The sequence below is a fragment of the Acomys russatus genome, chromosome 15 (genome assembly GCF_903995435.1).
Source record: "Acomys russatus chromosome 15, mAcoRus1.1, whole genome shotgun sequence".
In the NCBI taxonomy this organism is placed as follows: domain Eukaryota; kingdom Metazoa; phylum Chordata; class Mammalia; order Rodentia; family Muridae; genus Acomys; species Acomys russatus.
Window position 1 is genome coordinate 48,047,647 of NC_067151.1, and position 26,133 is coordinate 48,073,779.

The following is a 26,133-nucleotide window of genomic DNA, read 5'->3' on the forward strand; positions in this document are numbered from 1 at the left end:
GGGAGGTTTACTACTGAAGGGAATGAGAGAAGAAAGTGATCTAAGGGAGGGGTGAGGTGACAGGAACTGGGAGGAGAAGCGGTAGGGGTAACTATGATCAGGATATTATATATAAGAGATGAAAAAAATAAGAAAGAAAATAAAGAATGAAGAAGGAAGAGAAAAAGAGAGGGAGAAACTCTCTAGTACATCTTCTCTCAGATAAAGGCTCCAGCCTCAACACTGGCTTGTTCAGGATGGTCAGGATAGATTTGGATTCAAAGATTAAAGCATCCAGTGTTGTAGTTGTTAAAGGGAAATCAAATCTTGACAACAGTGAAATAAACAAGAAAACTTACGAAGTTATACTTCATCATTTCCTATGACTGTTACATGACATCATCAAAAATTCCAAAGAAACTTAACTGTATTTGTGAGAATTTTCTTATGCTGAGTTAATTTTTATATTTTCAGGTATCAAATGACCAGTTCATTTTGTTTCTTATCTTACTGCAATTACATCTTTCCTCTGCTGTCTGATTTTCCACCTGATTAAGTGAGTGCATTCAGGTTTCTAACTAAAATGTGAAGATACATTTTAAATTTTTATCATATTATTATTTTCACTTTATAAATATTGTTTGTATGTTTGTATTTCCCTAGTATTGTAACCATGAGAAAACTTCATGTGGCAAATCAGTAATCAAAAAGTTATTCCCTCTTATAAAAATAGTGGTTATTGGCTTTCCTTTGCACTAAAAACTATTTGTTCAAACAATTCATTCTATTATTTTGATTCACTTATTTATATCCAAACACCTCTGTGGGTCAAAATAGAAAGAACAAAAAGCAATTAAATTATATTTATTTTAAAAGGAATTTTCTGTTTGCACAGAAAAAAAGAGTAATAAATATAATGTGAATATAATATTATATAAATATTGGAATTTATAAATTATTTTAATGTAATGCTATGCATCCATTACATATATGCTCCACACTGTGCTAAAGGTAGAAAAATATACTTAAAAGGAAAAATAGAAAATAACCGAATAAGATCTCTTATAGGATTTAAGGTAGAGATAGTTTTAAAGCCGTCTTAATTTACCCCTAGTTCATTATAAACCTAAGTACCTAATAGAATATTTTTGGAGAAGGCTATATTAATATCAAGATCTGTGTGTCTTGAAATTGTACACATTTTTGCAATTATTAATTTTAACTTCTAAAATGATTTTTTTAAATAACTGTAGGAGGTTGCTTATGCTGCAAGGTCTGAATAACTTGCTTCCCAATAGCTCAAACTTCCTATGGTAGCTATTTTAGGGACTGATTGTTTGAAAATGAAATCCATGTAGTAGGGGTTCAATTAGCCATTCAGTAGTTTGAATATTCTGTAAAAATACTCCAGGTTTGTTTTCTGTTTTCTTCTCATTCCTTACTTCTGGGTTTGAAGTCTGTTCAAATAACTCTTTCAAAGCATTCCTTTCCAAGAGGTTATCTTTTCTCAAGTAGAAAAAGAAAAAAAAGAAACATCTGGAATAAATGCATGGGAGAATAGCAAAATAAAAGGATACAGAGGGTCCTAGAAATCTACAAGTAGAACAATATGATAGGCAGATTTGGGTCCAGGGGTCCCGCTCAAACTAAGGCACCAGCCAAGGACAATACAGGAGGTAAAGTTTAAACCCCTTCCCAGATCTAGCCAATGGTCAGAATATTCTCCACAGTTGAGTGGAGAGTGTGATATGACTTTCTCACGTACTCTGGTGCCTCACATTTGACCATGTCCCCTGGAAGGGGAGACCTGGTGGCACTCAGAGGAAGGACAGCTGGTAGCCACGAAGAGACTTGATACCCTATGAGAATATACAGGGGGAGGTAATCCCCCTCAGGAACAGTCATAGGGGAGGGGAATAATGGGAAAATGGGGGGGGGGAGGAATGGGAGGATACAAGGGATGGGATAAACATTGAGATGTAACAAGAATAAATTAATTAAAAAAAAAAGGAAAAAAATAAAATAAATTTTTTGAGAGCTTAAGATACTCCAGCTAAAGGAATAATTCTCTCTCTCATAATGTTAATAATGCAGATTAAGCTTGCCCTTAAGTATTAATCTTCCATTTCCTCAGCTCGTTAGCACTCCTGGGACACCTGGCCTGTTCATGCTGAGAGCTGCTGAGCCAGTGGGACAATCTCCTGGAACACAGAATAGCACTGGAGTGTGCTCTCACTCCTCAGGCCCTATTCCTCAATTCCACTGGGGTGATCCAGATGTCAGAATCAATTCCTATTACAGTATCCTGATATTTATTTTTCTTTTTGTTGCCAACCCCTGTACCCTTTGCCAGCTTCTTTCTGACACTTTGTGCAGCTTGAACCAAACCCTTGCTTCTATGGACTATTTTCTCTATGCTATTAACTTAAAGTTGTGTTTGTTTAGTAGAGCTGTCAAAACTTAAAAATAAAACAAACATTCAGCTAAATGTGAGGGTCAAAATTGAGGATGTAGGTAGTGATAGGGGATTTGTCTAATATAAATGGGGTCCTAGGTTTGACTATGGCACAGTAGAAAACAAAAAAACAAACAAACACACCAAAGAAAGGGCAGTAAAGTTTTCTCTCATGTGACACAAGCACATTTTTATGTATCTTCCATCAATTGTCGATCTATCTATCATCTATCTATCTATCATCTATCTATCTATCTATCTATCTATCTATCTATCTATCTATCTATCATCTATCATTATATATGACAATATATCTATTGCTATGCTATTTGGCCTGGCCTTGAACTACTGTGTAGCCCAAACTAGCTGCAACCTCCATATAGTCCTACCTCAGAGTTTGGAGCTTGTGATTTAAAATGTGTGCTTAATGTCAAGCTGAGATTGCTCTTTGGAAAGTATATTCAAAATACTGAGAAGACACCAGGACCAGGAAATTCACTGGCACCATGTTGACCATTTCTCCCATGTTAGGCAACTCTGGAAACATTACGACAAAAGCACTCAGGATCTTTAGCAATTCTTAGTTTTCAGAATAAGAACGTTATGTGAAGAATTATGTGTTCTAACTTTATTAACAATTATTCCTTTTAGATAACCTTTACATTTAAACAGATGTTCTATATTTTATGTGGAAATTTCACTTAAAACCAGAACAATGTTGGGTATTTTATATATCATTCCTCAAATATCAAAAACAACCGAGAATAGAGGAAATTAGTACTATTTTAGAGAAAAGAAAACTAAGGCTAAAATGCAAGGAATTATTACCTGTTTTCCTTCTCCAAATGATAGCCAAATCTTCTATCAGAAACATAATTCAGGGAAGATGTATCTTGGTTTCTCCACTGTACTCAGAATTCAATTTGAAGCACTGGTTTACACTAAGAGCTGTGCAATTTTGAGCTTTTAAGCCTCACCGTCTTATTTCCACCTGCGGATGGTGATGAGCACCGCTGTGATAATGAAATGAAGCGCTAAGCAGGAAGCTAGGATATGTCAGCAGCTAATACCCAGTAGCCACTAATAGTGAGAGGAACAATGCTCTACTTCAAGATGACTTAGCCAAATGCTTTTTTGGTCAGTACTTTCTTGAGCTATCCTGGGGCCCAATAGTCTAGATTGTGTTTGCTTATAGGTGAAGTAAAAGAAAAAAAAACCTTAATTAATGACCAGGCTTGGTTATGATAGTCAGGAAGTTAGTTATGATATTATAAAATTAAGTCAATCACATTAATTGTGCAATTCCTGCAATATACTAATGTGCTGCTACATTGGTAACACCAAACACAAACAATAAAAGAAGCTTCTTATCTGCTTTTGTGCTCATGTCCTTAACTTGACTTCCCTGCTCCAGTTCACAGTAAACTTCACTGAAAAATTGACACACACTGCATCTTTTGCTTCTTATTAATTTTCGAATCTCACTGTTTAATTTACATAAATGTCATCAAAACCATGTTATGCCTTTGCTGTTCTCCTTCTACTTCCTTTTATTTTTTTAAAGTCACTCTTTCAAATAGTTCATTCATTTGATCATCAGTAATATTAGTTTACATTTATTACTGTAACAAAATACCTGAAGCCAGAAAACTATATAAGAACGTACAAGTATTTCACTTTCCAGCTCTGGATGTTTTCAGGAAGGAGCTCTAAGCATCAGCTCTAAGCACTTCAGATTGTACCATAAAAAGGTTGCTTTCCTCACATATGTTACAATTGCTCATGCAGCATCATACCCTGGAAACCTTCTACATTTCTTTGAGAAAAGCTTGTTAAAGATTGCTCAGCAGGCTCTACGTCATGAACATTCTAGAATCCTTACTATTGTCACAGTAAAGATTAAATCTCAAATATATGAGTCCTCAGAAAATAACCATATAAAAGCAAAGCAATGGTTACCTTATTCTCCCACATTCTCTTTAAGCGTTACTGATTACTCAATTTTCTCTTAGTAATCGACACCTGTTTAATCTACAAGTTCAATAAGCAGCATAAATCTATGTCAGAGCTTATTAGAGACCAGCTTATTTCTCCTATCTCCTTTGCAAATTTATATTTCTAAATTTCTATAGTATAGAAAATGTTTTAAGTGTTTAATGCATGGAGCTTTAGATTATAGTGTCTCAACCACATCTATCATCATGCCCCAACTTAATACAATTATTCTTCAGTTCTTTGGTGGTTTTTAGGTTTGCTTTGTTGTCATTGATTTTTGTTTTGTTTTTCCTTTTCACACCCTAGATCCAGATCAACAGTAAATCCTGTTGGATTTTTCTTTAAAGTGTATTCTAAATCTTAACAATTTGTCCTACTTGTATCAAAATGAAAACATAATGACTTCGCATCTAGATTGGCCCAGTAGTCGTTTTGCACTCCTGCCTGTCTCTCTGTTCCTCACTGATACTTTAACTAGCCATTAGATCCCCTTATTAAATTTGTATCATATGATACCAAATAACTGTGCTATAGTATCATGCAACTCAGATTGCAATTTAAACATTTTTCCAAGTTTAAATGCCCTGTAACTCGGCCCCCTGTAATTCTCTGACTTTAACTACTACGACTTTCTCTTCACATACTTGTTCCAGCCATCCCAGCTCTCTTGCCTCTGCAGCTTTCTACAGTGCTTAGCAGTAGGTCTAGTGATCATTTCCCTTTCTTCTGAGACGTACTACACCCATGTACGCATGACTAACTCTGCCATTTGGCTTTATGTAACTTTAGCAGTAGAGCTAATGTTCTTTGCCCTTGACTGGGTTGAATATATTTTTCAGAAGCCTTACCATTGTACGATATGTAAGATAAGTTAAAGTCTTCCCTTTATTCATGGGTAAATTTTAAGAAATTCAGGTAATGCTTGGGATCACAGGGGGTATTCCATTCTATATGTACTTTCCAAGGTACATATAGTCTATAATACTGTTTCAGTTATAATTAGGTACATAAGGAATGATGAATTAAATCAATGATAGCAATTATAAGGCTCTGAGTTTGATGCCTATCATCACAGTGAATTGAGTGAAGTAGAAAATTAATAATAGCTAAAAATAAAGAAAGATATTTATAATAATGGGCCAAAATCAAAAGTATAATTGAGTGGTCTTTCTTTAAACAAACAAACATCTTATTCATGTTTCTTACTATCTCTATAGTGAGAGGAAGTGAGGTACATAACTGTTAGTGTTGACAGCATTAAACAAGGCTAGGAGGCATTCTCAATCCTAGCAGAGCTAGTCTTGTGAAAGTAAATATGAGAACTGAGAAAGTTAATAACTAACTAATGTTGGGGAGAGAAATACAAATATCCTGGGCACTTGGAAAGAAACATCAATGACATCTTCCATTAAAAATTATATTTTCAATTAATTAACTGTTTATTTCTTGAATTTTCTATATATCTTAAGGATTCAACAAATTATGGGTGACCTAGATTTCAGGGAATGAAATCACAAATAAGAACTGCACATAAGCTTATGTGAGTCACTTTGTAGACTCATTTAGGGAGGCAGTCAGGTTTCTGTGGGTTCAAGGCCATTCTGGTCAACAAAATCAGTCCACAATGGCCAAGGCTACATGGAGAACTCCTATCTTAGGGGAAAAAAAGAACTGCACATAAAGATTTATTGTCTTTTTTCCTGTATTTATATTGAACAACGAAGATGAAAGTTTTTCTGTTTACTTTATTCATTTTGTTGTGGTCTATTTATTTCCTTTTCTTTTTCCTGTATTCATGTTGTTTCATACTTGAGGAACACAGGATTTCAAAATGTTTTGAATAATTAAATGGAAGATTGAAAATACAACTATAATGTGATACAATTGTACAGGAAATAACTCATGAATAGTTTTGTCTCCATAAAAAAGCATTTATTTTAAAAATATTTTGAAAAGTTGTGAAATAGTCATGCTTCCAGAAACCGTATTTTATTAGCAAAAATGACTAGTTTTCTAAACACAATGTAAAGTTGTTTAATTAAGGCAGTTTTCCCCAAACCCAAAGCCAACATTTACTTAAAGGGTGAAAGACTCAAAGCAATTCCCCTAAGATCAGGAAAAATACAAAGTAATCACTCTCTCTATCCTATGTAATAAAAATTTTAGCTAGAACAATAAGACAAGTTAAGTAGGTTATATTGTAGAAATTGGGGGAAAAGGTAAAGGTATCTTTACTTACAGATGATAAGATAGTATACATAAGTGACCCGAAATCACCAGGAATTTTGTGCACCTGATAAAAACATTCAGCAAAATACTGGATAAAAAATTAACTCACAAAAAAATCAGTAGCCTTCCTACATATAAATAACAATAAGTCTGAGAAACAAATCAGGGTAATATCATCTTTTACAATAGCCTCAAATATGTGTAAAATACCTTGGAGTATTTTTTACCAAGCAAGTGAAAAACAAGTGTAATAAAAACACCAAATCGTTAAAGAAAGAAATTGATGGAGATATCAGAAGATTGCAAGATTTCTCATGCTCACGGGCTGGTAGAAAGAACATAGTAACAGTGATCATCATACCAAAAGCAATCAACCAATTCTGAGCAATTCTCATCAAAATTCCAACACAGTTCTTCAAATCTTGGAAGGATAATTTTCAACTTCATATGGAAACATACACACAGGTAGGCGCACACGCAGGAGCACACACACAAACAATAGGATAGCTAAAACAATTCAAAATAATAAAAGAACGACTTGAAGTATTACCATTCCCAATTTCAAGTTATATCATAGAGTAATAATAATAATAATAATAATAATAATAATAGTAATAGACAGCACAACAAACACAACAAAAACAGACACACTGATCAATGAAATTAAAGATGCAGAAATATACTAGATATTTGATAAGGAAGCCAGAAATCTACATTCAATAAAAATATATCTCCAACAAATGGTGCTGGCCAAATTGGATGGCTGTATGGAGACGAATCCAAATAGTTCAATACGTATCATGCACAAATCTCAACTCCAAGTGGATCAAAGACTTAAACATAAAACTAGAAATACTGAACCTCATAGAAATCAGGGAATATCCTTGAACTAATTGGCACAGGAAAAATTTTCTGAACAGAACATTTTTAGCACAGGCACTAAGATCAACAATTAATAATTGGAACCTCATGAAACTGAGAAGCTTTTATACACTAATGAACACCATCATTTGTACAAACTAGCAGCCTACAGAATGGAAAAAAATTACCAAGTACACATCTGAAAGTGCCTTAACATCCAAACTATATAAAGAATTGGAAAAACTAGACATGAAGAAAACAAATAACCCAATTAAATTATGGAGTAATACTCAGCTGATAAAATCAATGACAGGCGATTTGCAGGCAAATGATAGAACTAGAAAAAAATCTTGATAGCCTGCTTATTCTTTCTTTGAGTGCATCAGGCCTCCCCACCAAGGGGAGATGGTCAAATATGGGGTACCAGAGTTCTTGTCAGAGTCAGTCCCTGCTCTTCACATAACTATTGAGAATGTCCTGTCCATTGGGTAGATCAGAGTAGGGGTTCAATGTTTACTACTTGTATGGTTAGTGCAATAGTTTGAGCAGACCCCTCTGGGCCCTGATCCACCCATCACGATGTTCTTGGCAGCCTGTGACCATATAGTGGGGGAGGAGGTCACCCTCGGTCTTAGACCTAGGGGAGGGGAATAGCGTGAAAACAGGAGGGAGGGATGAATGGGAAGATACAAGTGATTGGCTAATAATTGAGTTGTAATCTGAATAAATTAATTAAATTGAAAACAAACAAACAAACAAACAAAATCATCTTGTGTAAGGTATCCTAGACCCAGAAAGACAAATATAGTATGCATTTATTTATATATTAGTATTTAAGTCAATTATAGCCAAGAAACAATCTATAGACCCAAAGAAGTTAGGTATAGAACTATGGATGGGTAGGAGCGTCTGGATTGGGAGGATAAAGTGGCGATAGGAAGGGGAAAGTTGGTAGTGGTAGGGAACATAGGTCACTTGAGGGTAAGTGTGGAAAAATAATACAGTAGAAACTTTATAGGTTTTTAAATATATGAAGGCTGTCTAAATGAAACTATCAAATAATGGAGGAAATGGAATTCCAAGAAAGCATTCCAGTATGGAGACTGGATTACAACTAATTGAGTTATTGGCCAAAGAGTCATTTGGCGATGGGAATCGCCAAATAATCCAGACCATTAACAAAACTATCTGTTGTTCTCCACAAACAGAAAGCAAGGTCCTACTGTTGAAGACAACACCTATACAACTCATTAAACATGGAAATGACACTCTAATGTCCACAATTAGCCTTAAATGTTATGTGTTCCAGTGTCTATGTTACAGGAAGATACTCTGCAAGCTGTCAAAAGAGAAACGTAAATACCAACCCAGCCACAAAATCTTTGTCTACTATGTTATTCTTTTTTAAAAAAAAAAAAAAAAGATTTATTTCTTTATTATTATGTATACAGTACTCTGTTTGCATATACTCCTGCAAGCCAGAAGAGGGAGCCATATCACATTACAGATGGTTATGAGCCACCATGTGGTTGCTGGGAATTGAACTCAGGACCTTTGGAAGAGCAGGTGGTGCTCTTAACCACTGAGCCATCTTCTACCTGGAAAATATACTAGGCTAAATAAGGCACAAACTTGTGGGAATAACTAACCAATACTGATCTTATTTAAGGCCCATGCCATGTGATAGCATTCATATATCATACACCTTGTATAGTCAAGAACCTGAGACTAGATCTCCTTGGGATCTAAGGCAAAACTAAATAAGAATGACATAACAATAGTACTAATAAAATGGCTCCTAATGATATTCTGCTATACTCAATATATCAGTGCCTTTTTGAACCATCACAAGAGAAGCTTCACTTATTTTTTTTTTAAGTCAATAGTTAATGCCTTTGGGTTAATATAATAGCACCTATCATGGTGACATAAAGTAGGAAAGAAACCATTAGGGTTGTAGACTTAATACTCTTTAGCATGCTGATCTCAGGTATTACTGACTGGAATAGGACCCAGGAGCAGGAAGAATTTCTTGAAACTCATTAGTTTCATTGACTACAGTTTAGACAGGTCTGACTATTAAAAAATGTGAGCTATTTTATATAGTAAAATATTTAGAGAAACACTCGGTTATTGTATTATATCACTGCACCATCCTCAAATCTATCGCTTTGCATATGCCTACTCTTCTGGAATACATCTAGATGTGCATTCCTCAAATAATTATTTCCAAAATATGACATCAGTTATAATGTTAGGGTGAATATATTTACAATGGGCTATATGCTACATACTTTCAAAATATGGGCAATATTTGGAGAACTATATTAAACAAATCATACCATTTCCAAGTAAATGGATGCAATAAATGTGGTTTTCTGTTTAATTTACCTTCTTATACTAATGTATCAGCTTCTCCCAGAGCATAAAAACAGTGTGTTTTAAATATTTGTGAAAGCATGTTTTATTTTGTACCCTTCTTTATGGATTCAGGGTTTAGTGGAAAGGAACATCTGATTCTCCTTCTTCTCATTGTACTATTACTAAAGGTAAAATAGTGATGCTTTATGAAATAGCTTTCTAAGGAACATGATCTAGAATTTAAATTGTTTCCTAATACAATTTGTTCTTTTCAAATAAGTTCTATTAATGCGTCAGTTTTTTAAAAGCTACATTTATATTCTATCTGCTACAGGAACTTCCAGGAATGCTGCAGTTAGCATTTATTGTTTCATCCATTTCTAAGTAATTCTTCACCTAATTCCGAGAGGGAGAGAGAGATCTGAAATATTGAAATACCAAAACTGTCAAGATAGCAACGAAGTACATCCAGGGGGATTTCAGACTTGGTCTCTCTGCTAAGTCATCAAAATGTTCTATTAGGGTTAATTATGATAATATACCACAAATAATTATAGAATCAGAGGGTAAGAAAATTTTTTCCTCGGTCTGGAAACCACATGAACTAGTATCTATCTCAAAATCTAATTATAAGTCTGATAAGAATTGCAATAGAAGACCAGATGACAATCCTTCACAAACTTAAACTTATCTCCATATTTCATGATGTCTAATTTTAGTACGCTCTCTGACCTTATCTCTGAAACATTAACTAGGATGTCAGTAGCATGCTAACATGTTAAAATTACAAGTCTGCAACCAAATGCATTTTCTAAGCATACTTAATGAAGGCTTTTAATAATTCATGGTGAAGGGTATAATATAAGAAAATGAAAGCACTGGTTCATCTCTGTTCTGTTACCTATTAGCTCCAATTCACTCTTCTTCTATAAACTACACATTTTTAGCCTAAAAATTAGGAAATTTCACTGTTTCATTATTTCTTCGTTCTAATAATGGAACACATTCCATTCCCTGTCAGACTGATGCTCCCTCTCAATTTATCTTGTACTGATTAGCTCCTCCTGTTTTAAGATGCTTCCTATTAAGGTTTAGTTTTAGTGTTTTGAAAGGGGTTCTCAGATGTATATTGTTTAAGCTGAAAACATAATGACAATGAAATTAAAAATTAAGTTGAACGCTCACTCTTTTTGTTTGCTGGAGGAGTTCACAAGGCTGCAAGAACCCTAGAATAGATCCCTCCTGGTTAGAGGACACAGAGAAGTCTCAGATTTCCTCACAGCTTCCCCATTGTCTTTTAAAACATTGAGGGATTGCATAAGAAAGACAGAACAGAACACCAAAAATGTATCCATTTGGGAAAAAAAAGTGGAGATACCCCAGTAGCTATTTCAATTATTTTCTTTTATATAAACTAATACATTAAAATACAAAAATACTAAAGCAGTTTCATGTTACACATTTTAGAAAAGACATTATTATTGACATATTCCTGTGCAATAAAGTTATAGTTATACATATGAACTCTTTCTGGATGTGTGTGTGTTAGGTTTGTGTATACATGTGCAATCACAAAAGAATTTTATCCCTTTAGAGTCTGTCAAATCTAATATTACATTAATATGTAGAAGATTGCTGCCATTGTTTGATGAGACTAGCACCCATAGGCTTGTAAGTTTGAATACTTGGGTAGCTAGTCTTTAGAAAGGATGATGACCTGTGGTCTTGAAGGAATTATGTCACTGGATGTAAATGCTGTTTTTATTTCCTTAGATGGAGGGGATGAGACGAGAGCTATAACCTACGATTTACACATACATGACTTGGGCTGAGCCCAGAGCCTTGCTATGTAACTGTGCCTAGGCCTAGGCCTGGAAGCTTCTAGCCTGTATACCATCTACTCTTCTGCATGCCTGGACCTTGAAGGCTTCAGATTCCAGTCTCTGCCCGCTAACCTAGGTCTAGAATGTTTTCATTCTGTGAGGTATACTGCTGAATAAACTCACCCTTCCTAGTTTTTCTGAACTCTGGCTGGCTGGTTCAACTCTGAACTCCATGAACTGAACTGAGCTGGTTACAGGAATCAACTAAATTGCAACAAACTGCACCGAACTGCCCTGTTCTCCTAACTCTACTGAACTGTCTCCCCAAATTCGCTTGCTCTCTCTGTGCTGCTCTTAAGAAGCTTCTCTTTTGTCTGCTTTCCTGAGAGTTAGGTAGATCTTACCTCTGATTTATTCTGTCAAATCTTTCTCTGATTTGTCACATTGTGTACCTCTCTATAGATGTCATTGTTTGGGATTAAAGCCTATATTAAAGCTAATGTTTTCTAATGAATCTTCAACTATTTTTGGCTTGGTATTTGTATTATGGTATTAGTGTTTGGTGTTATCACAAACTTGCCTAGAATTATACCTTTTTTCACTTTCTTTCTTTAAATAAAATATAAAGACTTTCATGAATCATTAACAAAATTTTGTTGGAAGTAGGACAAGACTATAATCCCTTCCCTAATAAGCACCTCCTCCACTGTGTGCCTCACCCCAGGTGTGATAAGGTCTTTGAATGTAACAGAGTGATGTCTGAGTAATTGAATGAAATATCTAAAGGCATGGTATTGAGTTTCATTTCTTATAGATAGATTAAAACTGACTTAGCCTCCCTGTAATCAATAATTATAAAAGTTGACAAGACAAAAACAAAATCAGTGAGTCTCAAAACTGAGTCATAGACAGGGCAAGTCCAAGCATTTTCATAAAACAAAAAACTCCAAAGCAAGACTGCCTTTGCCGTACATCCTTACTCAAAATAACTTACTATCTGCGGTGTGAGGAAAATAGCTTCAGACAGACTAATACCATCCCAGTGGAACAAAGACAGAGAAACCAGAGCTACAGGCAACTGAAGAACTAGACTGTTTGGAGCAGAATTCCAGAGCAGAAGCAGAGATATAGGACACCTAAGATTTCTTTAAAGGAGCTCAGTGTAGGTCTTGGCTGAGTACTGACTTGAATATATACAAAGTATGAGTGTGAGATGTTAGCAAGAGAGAACACACCAAAGAGAGAAAACAGAAGAGAATATAAGAAGAACTGGAAAAAAATTGAGCATGAATGAGTTATGAATATTTAGGTTTTATCTCATTAATATTCCATTAATACTCAGTATTTAATTAAGTAAAATATGTACAGTAGGAATAAAGAGCACACTGAGGCACACTATTATCACTGCAAAATATCCTTATGCCCAATAAACAGTAATATTCTCTATGAACACAGGATTTAAAAAATGGTATTTCTGTCAAGTTGATAAACTAGTAATTTTCTTAGCACCATATGGATTCACCATAATAAGCGGCACAACCAACATCTGTGGTTTAATAAGTATCTGCCAAAGGCCCATGTGCAAAGCTTGCTGCCATGTGATGATGCTGGACTCTTTAGAAGCTGGATAAAGGGGAAGGAAGGAAGTTCAGATACTAGAGGAATGGGTTACATTTTGCCATAGCGAGAAAAAACTGCACAGAACAACTTAAAAGAAGGAAAGGTGAAATCTGCTCCTGGTTTCAGAGGATCCAGCCATGATTGCCATGCTCTGCACAGGTGAACATAAACTCACGACACTGAAGCTGGGCACCGGAAGAGAGTTTTCACATAGGGCCAGAGAAAAATCAGAGAGAGATATCAGGAATGTTGGCACTCCATCCATTTTGTACTGTTTTTAGTCTGTTCTTAGCCATAGCCCATGAGACGCCACAAGCCATATATAGAGTGGATTTTTCTCTTTAGTTAATCCTGTCTGGAAACCATCTCAAGGACACACCCAGAAGTGTGCTTTAGAATCAACTCCCACTGTGATTCTAACTTCACTTAGGGTGAAAATGAATACTAACTGTCTGATTTTAAATTGTACTAAGTCCTCTTTTCTCTCATTTCATTTTTTTCTCTCAGGAGAGGAAACTCATTGATTTATAACATGCTCCTCCCATGATAAAATGCTTTGAAATAATCTCCAAAACAACTAAGCCAGCTCACATTACATAGTCTGAAACTTCTCACCTTTACTTAACAAGTCTTCTCTGTAAGTTAAGATGATTATCCCTGCAGTTTTGGCACAGTGATGGAAACCTGACTAAGATACAATTGAACACATATTTGGGGAGAAAATGAGTTTAAACATTATTTAAACTAAATGTTAAGTAGAAATGAGCACTCTAGAGGACACATACTCTTCAGACCCAGATAAAACAAAGGGGTCCTTCTGCACATAAGGTAGAACTCTATTATAAAATTTTAAATTACAGTGGAGGATCATACACTCACACACATACAGGGAACATACTTGGCGCGTGGAAGAGAGGAAGGGAGGAATGGAGTGTAGTATGATCTGTGAGAAACAGAATTCAGTTGTGTCTGATGAAGAAATGGGCTGCGGAGTTAGCTCTGTGATTAAAAGCACTTGTTGCTCTGTCAATGGACTTGGGTTCAGTTCCCAGTGCTCATATGGGGGTTGACAACTGGCTGTGACTACAGTTCCTGGGTTTCTGATGTACACTTTTGGTTTCCAAGATCAACATGAAATGTGAGGTGTATACATGAAGGCAAAACACTCCACATAAAATAAAAATAAATAATTTAACAAGTAACTAATAATAAATACAACAGAAAAAGAAGGTTCTGATTAGTGAGAGGGAACATAAATACAGAAACATAAAGGAAGGCATAATAATAGTAAGAATGTCTGAAAAAGTCATAAGGAATCATACTATCATATCTACCTTTAAAACCCCTACAATACATATATAATTGTACAATATGTGTATATATATATTATGTATATAATAGATATTGTATATATGTATATGTTTGTATGATATGTTTATGTATTTGTATATAATATGTATATATAATATAAACATGTCTTTATTAAATCAAATGTCTTCATCTGTTCTTACAACGCTTCCCCTAAGAGTCAAAGACCATCTAAAAGAAACCCCAGCACCAGGCATGGAAAGCTCCCTTTTGATTGTTGTTCATATTACAGGCTTACTGGGCAGAGAAAAGTTGGCAGATTGGAGTTTACACACTATGCTAAGCAGGGGAACAAATAACAAAATAAATAAGTAAATGAGCAAATATTTATTTATTTCTCAAATGAGAAATGTTATTTCTCATTAAAATGTATGTTATATCTCATTAGACATTAGTCAGAGTTTATTGAACTATATATGAAAATTATATACCAAGGAATCTCATAATAAGCACACATATATTTAGCTAACATGCAAGAGTAATTGATTTGAACAGTAGTGGAACCATGAAAATCTACTTCCTACATAATTAGAGTTTCAAGTCCTACTCCTCCTCACTCTAAGGTAGCCTAAAGCTTGAAGTTTAATACAAAGAAAAGAGCTCAGAACTACTGATAGCATGACATTGTCTTTTCAATGAAGAGTCACAGCCTACTTTCCTTTTTGAAAAACACCTTTTAGGATTGTGGGGAAGGACAGACTATCACATGTTCTCAACCTCAGTGTTTCTAACATTTTGGAATAAATAAATATTTGTTTGGTGAAGTGTCCTGGGCATTATATTTGCCACCCTATGATTCCTACCCTAAAATGACTCAAGACAGTGTGCAGTATTCTCCAACTCAAGCAGGGTCGTATATGCGGCAAATTTTCCATCCTTGAGAAAGTTAGACTCAAAGCAAATCAAATCTAACCTATAACTTGACCACTTTGCCTCTGATGAAGTTCATTACAGATATTGTTTATTTTCAATTCAACTGTAAGCATGTTTGACATATATTTCCTTTGTCCAACTTCAAATATGGACTCTGGGGAAAATCACTTTACCAATGAACTGCATTGTATAGTTATACTAATTTACAAGGCTATTTTAACTTTTTACAATTTGTTTTATAAATCTCATTCTATGTTTCACACTATAATTAATAAGTCAACCTTCATTTATACCCCAGGAAAACACACTCATCAGATAAGTACTTAATTATGGTTAAACTATTTTACTAAATGTCAAAGACTCTAGTCTTTGATATGATGTTATGTGTGTCATCCATAGGACATTAGATATATTATATTAGCACTGTTCAGTGTGAGTAGGAGAAATATAAATTTCTGGATGATTTCAGTATGTAGATACAAACTATTTTTAAAAATACAAACATAAGTAACAAGAAGACAATTTCTCTTTAATAATTTACAAATCTTTGAATTGTTATACAAATTTAAAATGTATGCACATGACTCATTGCAGACATAGACTTTGGAGGGAGAACAGAATGAGGCTTAAGTAACTCTAACACAGCTATTAAACACATGCCTTTTTACTTGAACAAAAATTTAGGCTCATGTAACCACAACTGGACTAGTGGCGCATGCCTTTAATCTCAGCACTTGGAAGGCAGAGGCAGGCAGATTTCTGTGAGTTAGAAGCCAGCCTGGTCTACAATATGAGTCAAGGACAGCCAGGGCTACACAGAGAAACCCTGTCTCAAAGAACAAAAACAAAACAAAACAGTATAACTGATACACCTAGAAAAGTAAAAGTATATTTCTAGGTCTCACTCAGCTACTAACCAAATATTTATTATGATATACCTATTCAAGTACTTTAAGGACTATGTGCAGAAACTGACACTTTTGTTTCAAGAGGCTAACTTAATATAATTCAGAAGGATTTTCTTATAATTGCCATATGTAGACAAGTCATTGACTTCTATGAGAGTTACAGATGTTGGATCAATTGCTCTTGAAAGTGAAAATATGCTATGTGAACCAGAATATTTAGTCTGGACCTTTCAAAAAATAGAACTTATGTCCTTGAGGAATTGGAAGAAGCAGGATCACAGCCATATAGAACAGTGCACCTTCCCAGCCTAGGCATTCCTAAAATACATGACTTGCAAGCAGCTCAATCCTGTTGGTAACACACATGGTAACAAGAATGAAGAATGTAGAAATCCTTTAAGGCTTAGCAGGGGGATTCTAATTTGGCAAAGAGTATATAGATTGGTGTAGTACTGAGATGAATAATTACTAATAGGTCATATTGTAGAATGACGCACAGCACCATGGAATGTGAGGAAGTCTAAATTGAGGATAAAAATGAAACCTAGAAATGGGCAGATGGCTTAGAAGGCAAAAGGCTCTGAAGTCAAGCTTAGTGGTCTCAGTTCCATCCCCATGACTCACATGGTGAAATGGAGAACTGACTCTTGTAAATTGTTCTGAGAACTCCACAAATGCACACATGTATACACATGGATGCACACACACACACACACACACTATATACACACCACACACATGCACACATACCAACACATACTTAACTCTAAATAAATAATAAAAGAGGAAAACCAGAAATTATACTATTATTTATATTCACTTAGACTAGTGAAGTATTAATCGTATTAACAAATCCATCTGTTTATAGCATGTGCAGATTATCACTTGAAAAATATTCTGCTATTCCCAACTTTTATTATTCATACCAACACACATGATTGTTTGGGATCTATCATTTCAGCAACTAAAGTTTTATCTTTACACATTAATACACATTTTAAAATTTATTCCAGAGCCAGGCACAGTGGTACACCTCTGTAAAGGCAGCAGTTTTGAGATTTAAGTAGGAGGATTTTAAGTTGAAGGCTAGAGTGGGCTAAATAGGGAAAGACCATCTTAAAAATAGAAGAAGCAAAGGAAAGGTGGATTCCAAGAGATTATATATGCTTCTTGGTTTATGATGGAGTAATCTTCTGACAAATATATTGCAAACAGGATATACTGAAAATAGGCTTAAAGGAAACTGTAGCTTAGCAAGGTAGTATGCCAAGAGTGTTGGCTGTTTGCTTTGCTATGCAGCAAGTGGGCTGGAGCTGTGTCATCATTGCTACCGCTGTCTAACTTCCTGAGAGACTATCATTCCTCACATTGCTGGGCCAAAAAAATGGTACAGATCCAAAGTATGAATTCTATTGAACATTATCAACTTCATCATACAGTAGAAAAAGCCTCAGAGGAACCATCGGCAATTAGGGAATGGCCTATGTTTTTAGTAAGACCCCAGGCAACATTACAAAGATAAAAGGAAAGCCAACTACAAAACTCTTCCAACAGAAAAATAGGGAAACAGGAAGGACCACAAAAGTCAAGTCAAGCGGGTTACCTAAAGGGATGGATAAAATCTCCTAGAAGAAAATGGGAAAATGCTGAGTGCTGTGATTTTTGGGAATAAGGGCATGGAGTAGAAAACATCTCATCTGTGCACCCCTCATATTCCTAAGCAGCGACATGTTTGCTCCGGGACCAGATCTCTCTATTCCAGACTTTAGAAAATGAGAAGACATACTCCTCCTCTGTCTTTAACCCGGTACCCTTGTAAACGTGTGGTTTGAAAACCATTTTCATTATCTAAGTTCTGATACAAGTATTTTTTATTCCAAACTTCAGTTAATACTATTAAAGTATTTGTGCAACATTTGGGAAATGAAATCAGAAGGTAGCTTACAGAAAAATTCTCTGGTAATTTTCCTAAAGAATTGAGAAACAAAGAGCTGAAATTTACCACATAATGAGACACAAAGGTAGCTTGCATACAAAGAGGAAGTGCTTGAAAGGTTGCTAAGCTTTTATTGAACTCCGCAGATGAGGTCAAGCAAAGCTAAGCAAAAGAAAAACCAGGTAACAGCTGGAGGAATCAGGACTTACCCATATTTTGCAAAGTTTGCCCAGAGTTTCATTATGGATCGACTCAAAATTTCCTCAGCTCTCGTATAATTAACTCTTCTTTCCAGAGGTAAACCAAAGACAAATTCAATTTCATAGCCATGCATTACTCCCATCCATTCTGGCCAAGGGAGTTTGGAGGACCGGTGTTCGAAAGAGTAGAAGAAGGCATTGTTTTCAAGTTCTGCAAATTTCTTGGTAAACTCCAATGCAGGGCATATGATGTTATAATCTCCAATAACGTCATTCAAAGCTTCCCGGTAGACTTCTGGTGTCTGGTCACCTGACCAGTCCACATAGTAGAAAAGGATTGCTTCCTTTCCCAGGCTGCTCACTTCTGGGAAATACACATTTAAACCTTCTTGAAATTCCCTCCTAGTAATGAGACTGTCGTTGTCTTTGCTGAAACCAGGAGCTTGGTACACTAAGAAAGCCGACCCTTCGTCCTTGTTAACGCCTACTAAGATCTGAGTTGTTTTCATTTGCCCCAGCTGCAGCAATGCGTGGGGCATATCAGTGAGAAAATCACCATCCACCGTAGGACCGAAATTTATCGATAAAAGGGAATCAGAGGGGAGAACGAACTTTTCATTCAGAAGAATTTCCCGAGGATCTTTATTTTGCAGGCATTTAATCATGTCTGCTTCGTTCTCCGTTGAGCAACCAGTAAATTTAGCTAAGGTCAAGGTTTGGTTTCTGGCTTCCTCTGGTGTCTTTACTGCCCAGGGGGCATTAGAGGAGCCACTTTCCAGAATAGCTCTGGTAAACAAAGGGTAGCTTTGGGGACAAAGCAAATGTAAGCTAACCGAGGCTGCCCCAGCACTTTCTCCAAAAAGTGTTACACTTTTAGGATTCCCTCCAAAAGCAGCTATATTTCTTTGGACCCACTGAAGTGCCAGCTGTTGATCAAATAAACCCACGTTGCCCGGAGCCTCAGAATTTCCCGGTACAGCTAGGAATCCTAGGGCACCTACCCTATAGTTCATTGACACTACAATAACTCTTTCGACCCGAGCTAGAAACTTCCCATCATAAACAGGTAGAGAGGATGTCCCAGTTTGAAAGCCACCGCCATAGATCCATACCATTACAGTGGCATTTTTGGGCTTAGGTGCTGGAATCCAAACATTCAGATACAAGCAGTCTTCACTGAGGTTCGTGTTGGGATTCCACATTTCAGACCCCTGGAAGCCCGGGAAAGTTTGATCTATGTTCTGATAACAAGAATTTGCATATCTAGTGGCATTCTGGACGTCAGACCATTTGTTTAAGGGCTGTGGCTTTTTGAATCTTAGCCTACCCAGAGGAGGCTGCGCATAGGGGATTCCGAGAAAGGCAGTCACTGTGCCACCGAGAACCGACAGGCTCAGTCCTCGGACTCTCCCAGCCTTGGTTGTAATTATGATTTCTTCGGTGTGCGCCTTCCCAAAAAGCAGGCAGAGCAGAGGAATCCACAGGAGGCACCGGATTTGTGTGACGGTGGTACGCTGGGTCTGCATGTTTGTTGATTTCTAAGCAAAAAGTAAACAGAAAGGTTATACGGTCCAATGATGACAATCACTGAAATATAGTATTTCCTATTCAGCCTAATCTTATGAAAGCTAATAAATTTGTCACCAAACCAAAGGTATGTTTAAGTACTAGAAAAAAAAGAGAGATGCTTCTACTTAGAAGAAGAAAAACAAAGCAAAGGATGTGTAAGTGATCTTATCTTCGAAATACCGTTTTTAAGAATCTGAAGGAGTTTCAGGACTATAAAAAGGTATTTTGTTCCAGGCACAAACGATAATCATGCACTATAAATACTTATACAAAATCTGGAATTATTTAGGGGTGGACATGTCAGGAGTAATTTCTACATGACTGTAGGAGAAAATATAAGCACACATGTTTTCTGAAATATCATCCTCCTTTCTTCCGTATTCTTTTCATAGTCCTTTTTTTAAAAAGTAAAAATTTCTTCTATACGATCTTAGCTTATTCATAAAAGAATATCAAAACAATTTGTTCATAGAATGTTAAGTAAAAACTAAGTAATTTCAATTTATTTATAAATATCAATATTAATAAGCCTGTTTTCATTAAGAAAGGATATTATTAAAACACAGGTTTCTTGAGATGTGCTCTGGATATTCTTCAGGGAGGTGCTCTGAAATATATTATATCAAGATCAGGGTGTTCTGCTTGAATCACAGTCTCCTTGGTTAGAGACCCAGCTGAAATTTATCTGGGGGAAGATACTGCTCAAAGGATATGTAGTGATTAAATCCCAAAAAATATGTAAATAACCACAATGCGCAACATTTGCTTTTGAATCCCACACTTAATGACTATATCAATACCCATGGCTATCCAAGATAGAAATGCAAATATCTATCTACAAGTTGATTGCTGTGGTTATGCTAGCTATGTGCTCAGGTTTTAAAATCATGTCACAGGTTTTATTTTATACTTTTTATGTCTTCTGTTTTGATACAATTAGGTATATGCTAAGATCCATTATATGTATTATTGAAACACACTGTTGAGTGAGATGCTTAAGTATTGTACTCAAAATCAGTTTAATTTGTAATTAATGAATATCAAACTACATGGAGTACTGATGTAAATGTTCTGGTAACCTGACAGTAACTAAGGCAATGTATGTTTAGGACAGGAGATTATCTTTCAAAATCAGCTTTTACAAGAGCCAGATCCAAGAGCTGTGTGGTCTGGAACTTTCCAGTAAATTCACCTAGGACTCCTGGTAGCTTGCCATTCTGTATGTGGAGTAGTGGAGTTTCCTTGTTTGTCCCCTGCAAAGAAGTTCTGGGTTGTTTTCCTTGGTTTTATTTAAATATTATCTTACTTCTAAAAATTAAATTGTTAGTAATTTTAATTTCTAGTAATTTTTGATAACTTAAAACTTCGTATCAAAGGCTACAAAGGTGCCACAGTTGCTAAAGTTCTGGTGGAGCCGGCGTGACTTGTGTTCAGGTCTCCAGCACCTACATAAAAAAAGCTAGGTGTGGTGGTACCCCTCTGTGACACAGGAGGCCGACACAGGAGGAGTTCCGAGGGGCTTACTGTCCAGACTACCAAGCCAAATCTGAGAGCCGTGTGTCTGTCAGAGAACTTTCTTAAGAAAAATGGAAAGCCATCAAAGGAAAACACTTGACAGCAACCTGTGCCCTCCACACATCATGTGATTATAGCTGAGCATACATGTGCACATAGAAACACACTATGTATGAACACAGGTGCACAACTGAACAAACACACAAACATTTCTTCAACAGTGTCTTATATAGTAAGTTTAACTACCTGCATCATGTATTTGCTGAGCATGTAATTAACAACTGTGGCAATTTCATAAAGTTCTCTAACAACTACTATCGCACTTAAAAAGTTGCAGTGTTTCCAAATGGCCTCTACTTATCTAATGTTTTCGTCTGTGATTTAATATCTATTTTGTTCCAAATGAATCTTAAATTTCCAGAGCACTGTTCACATGAATTAGAATCATGACCTCAATATTGACACCTATGAGGATTTCTTGTATACAATGTTAAGTGTAACAGAAAGAACTGCCTCAAGCATATTATGTAAGGATGCTTCCCACATGTTACATGCCTGGAACGCTTATACTCCATATTGGTAAATCTGTAATGTTAAATGAAAATATGCCTAAATGAAAATGTTCCCACACTCAGTACAGTATACATTTGTTGTATTTAAATCAATATCGTTCTATTATTTTCATAATTTCCCCATGGTACTCTCAAGTTCTCTTTTAATTATAATTTAAAAATTCTATAAATCTCCTTTGCCTCTCAAATATTCCAGTGCAAGTGGCAACTGCTAAGAGTTTAAAAATTAAACTCGGAAACACATGCTTATCATAAAAATAAGGCACATATTCACACTGAAGAAAGCTATCTTAAGGTAGATAAGCACACTCCTTGAAGTAGCAGTTAATATTTCAGAGAGATTGGGAGTTTTTACTTGTAAAGTGAAAGTAAGTAAGTTCTAGAAGTGAAAAACAAAAAGAAGAACGTTTTAGGTTAGTCAATTCATATTAAACAAAGGCTGTCTGCTATCAAGTTTTACTTCCAACATTTTACAAACCTTTTTAGTATCCTAACCTTTAAAATAAAATGATACCCTATGAGAATATATAGGGGGACGTAATCCCCCTCAGGAACAGTCATAGGGGAGGGGAATAATGGGAAAATGGGGGGGGGAGGAATGGGAGGATACAAGGGATGGGATAAACATTGAGATGTAACAAGAATAAATTAATAAAATAAAAAAAAAAATTAAAAAAAAAAAAAAAAAAAACAAACAAAAAGGCACATCATCTCCCTTTTTAAAAAACTTTTCATTAAAATTTGAAATCAAATTCTCCAGACAATTTTATGGGGAAATATCCAATATCATTATACCTTCAGATACGGGTATATTAAATCGTGATACAAAAAATATTTGTTACCATTTGTTTGTATAATCTGTTTGTCAAATGTTTAAAATAATGGACCAGCCTTAAATATAGAAAAAAAAAAGTTCAAAAGCTTCTCAATACTATTCTAAGGTATCGTGTTTCTCTTTTAATAATATAACTGAAATCTGTGGATCTTATTCGGAAATAAAGATTCTTAGAGAACAGTGGGGCAGTGCTCTCTACATAATGCTGGAAGAACCTAGGAGTGCACTGAAGCACTATTTGGACAAAGCAGCTATGACTCTATACCCAACCAAATACTCTTTTGTTACAGGCTAAGTGAAGAAAATTGAGGAAATCTGTTAATAAATGGACTGTATCTTGGTCCATTTAATTTGAGTGTCTGTAAAGGCATCTACACAGTTAGAAAATAACAGATGAGTTCTGAGAACCTGAGATCAATTCTTGACCAAAATCACACAGTATAATCCCAGATTATATTAATAAAATAAACATTAAATTATGAGATTTGTTGGGTTTTCACTGAAGGAAAATTTTCACTGACTATCGTTGTTTTACTTACATTTCTGTAGTGTAATTACCTGGCAGAAATGAAGAAATTCTAAAGAGACACTTGGTTCTCTCAATATGACAATAATACTGACCAAACAATGGATTCCCAAAGAAATGGGAATTTCCTCCAGAAAATGCATGTTGCAAGATGAAAAATACATCAATCAGAAGGGAACTTTTATTGTTTGTTTAGTTTATTTTACTTTTACTTATTGCTTTCCATGTAGCCTTGGCTGTCCTATACTCACTTTGTAGACCAGGCTGGCCTAGAGCTCATAGAAATCTGCCTGCCTCTGCCTTCCCAAGGGCTGTGACTAAAGGCATTCGCCACTATGCCCAGTTGGGAACTTACATTCTTGGAAGAAATTCCGTACAGTTCTAACAACTTGTGAGACCATCTTCTAGAATTTGACTGAAGTCTAAAAAAGGACGAGTAAATGCTGGGTGAGACCACACCCTGACCAGGACTGCTTGAGTGACACATTCTTGGGCCACAACTTAAATTTTAATCTCACTTCAGAACCCTTGTGTTGGATAATGGGAGGAAAAGCTTTGTCCTTCTTCCCAGTGTAGTCACATTGAATACACCTCCCTTGTCTGCCTTCCAGTATTAGTTTAGCTCTTTATATTGATTTCATAAGTACCTGTGTGCTCAAACCTGCTTTATGGCAAAGGCTGTGACCTTCAAATTTGATAACAAGTCTGTAAATTTCAGTAAGAACAAACATACTTTGGAAAACCATCAAAGCAAAGACAATGATGAAATTTAAAGTGCTTTATCACTTTACCAAGCAATCAAAGAAAACACTATATTTATAGAGGAAAACTTGTAAGGTTTATAAATTTGTAAATACATAACATGGTAAAGATTTTGGATATCTTCTAATAATTGAATATGCAGGATATTATTTATCAACAAAAATAATATTCTAAGTGAACAAAGCGTGTCCTTTAAAATCTTGCTATTTAGCTCCTGAAGGCAATGGTATTTTCCCTACAAAAATTTTAAAAGCCTGTTATCTTCAAACAACATAAATTTTATCAAAGTAAATTGTGGTCCTATTTATCATAAATATTTTATAGTCTATATTAAGGAAGCATTGCACCTGTTAATTGGAATACATTTCTTCATATGCAAAATACCTGCTTTTGAAAAAAATTACAGCAGATAGAAATCTAAGAAAATGATTTGTTTGTACTTCAATTTTCTTTGGTCTCATAAATTTTATAGTCAATGACTGAACAGAATCCGATACCATAATAATAATGACAGGTTTCCAGGATTCTAGGATGAGGCAAAACTCTCTATTTGTTTACTATTCCTATAAAAATGAAAATAATGGTAGCATAAGAAAGTTTACTCCAGGTAAAATATTCAAAAGTGGCCAATAATGGATGTTAGGATATTTGTAGATTAAATTAGAAAGCAGATTTTCTTGGGCATAAAAGGAAATTTGATTTCTGCTTGCCAGCTGATGTTGGGAAAGTTTCGGTGGGAAAATGCTGCTAGATAAAAGTGATGTGTTAAGTAATAAGAGAAAAACTAATCCATGTAATTGCGAAATAGAAGATATTTAAAAACTGGTCAAGGTTGTCCAAACAGTATTTCTGTTGGTAAGAGGTTGATTAATCTCTATAGTAAAGGGCAACTTAGCCTAAAATAAGTCTCCCCAAAAGGAAATAAATAAATAAATAAGAGACTCCACAGGTGCTGTGCCCCTTCACTCAAATTTGAACAAATTCAGTTTGTCCTCAAAAGAGAAAGGAATTGAATTTGTGTTTCTAGAACGCTCCGATGCAGTGCCAGCAAGCCTGTCTCTTCTGTCCCATTCCCTTGTCAGGGACTATTCTCAAAAGAATAGCAAGGGCTCTGTAAACACGTGGGAAAAGTCTCCTTCCTTTCTTGGCCCGAAGGTTTCGAAAGGAACCTTTGCATAAGGTGTGTAAATTCAGAGCAACTCACCTGAATCGCTGCAGAATAGGATGACGAAGTTTGAAAAGTGGCAATCCTGTGAAGACTTCGGAGAAACGCGGGATGCAGCGGCTGCCCCGCCTGTGAATTGCAAGGCTCTGACATTTCAGTCAACTCCTCCTGACAAAGCTCGCGAGAGCTGGCAGCAGCAATTTGATCTGGCGATCTGCCGCTGGCCAGGCTTCTCTGGCTGACATCTGTTTGCTTGAAAGCAGTGGTAGCTCCTTCATGGAGTGCTGCGGGTCTTCCTCTGCCATCACTGACAGGCTGCGGGGAGACAAGAAGGGCAGAGGGGCGCCTGTGTGACAGAAAATGAGCCAGCTCATTAAGTCCAGGAGCGCTTTAAAGTTTTGCTTTGTTTTGTTCTTTTTCCTTGTAAGAATTCTACAGTATTAGACACTGCACACATTATTTTATAGAAATGTTACTGGAATCAGATATATCGACAGTCTCTAAAAATGGTGTGGTCAGAAAGCATCATAAAGAAAAAAGAAAGAAAGAAAGAAAATAGGAAACAAAATAATCGATATATA

The 26,133-nt window shown here is 35.7% G+C and overlaps 1 protein-coding gene across 1 annotated transcript in view; it reads right to left on the reverse strand.

Annotated features, from left to right (window-relative positions):
- The window catches only part of Bche (butyrylcholinesterase), a 64,810-nt gene extending 38,975 nt beyond the window's left edge, over positions 1-25,835 (reverse strand). Inside the window, exons 1-2 of the mRNA XM_051157302.1 lie at positions 25,592-25,835; positions 18,618-20,146 (exon numbers count right to left, since the gene is read on the reverse strand). Of these exons, the coding sequence (XP_051013259.1) occupies positions 18,618-20,146; positions 25,592-25,705 (1,643 nt within the window). The 5' untranslated portion in view covers positions 25,706-25,835. The remainder of the gene's footprint in view (positions 1-18,617; positions 20,147-25,591) is intronic.
- Positions 25,836-26,133: the final 298 nt, after the last annotated feature.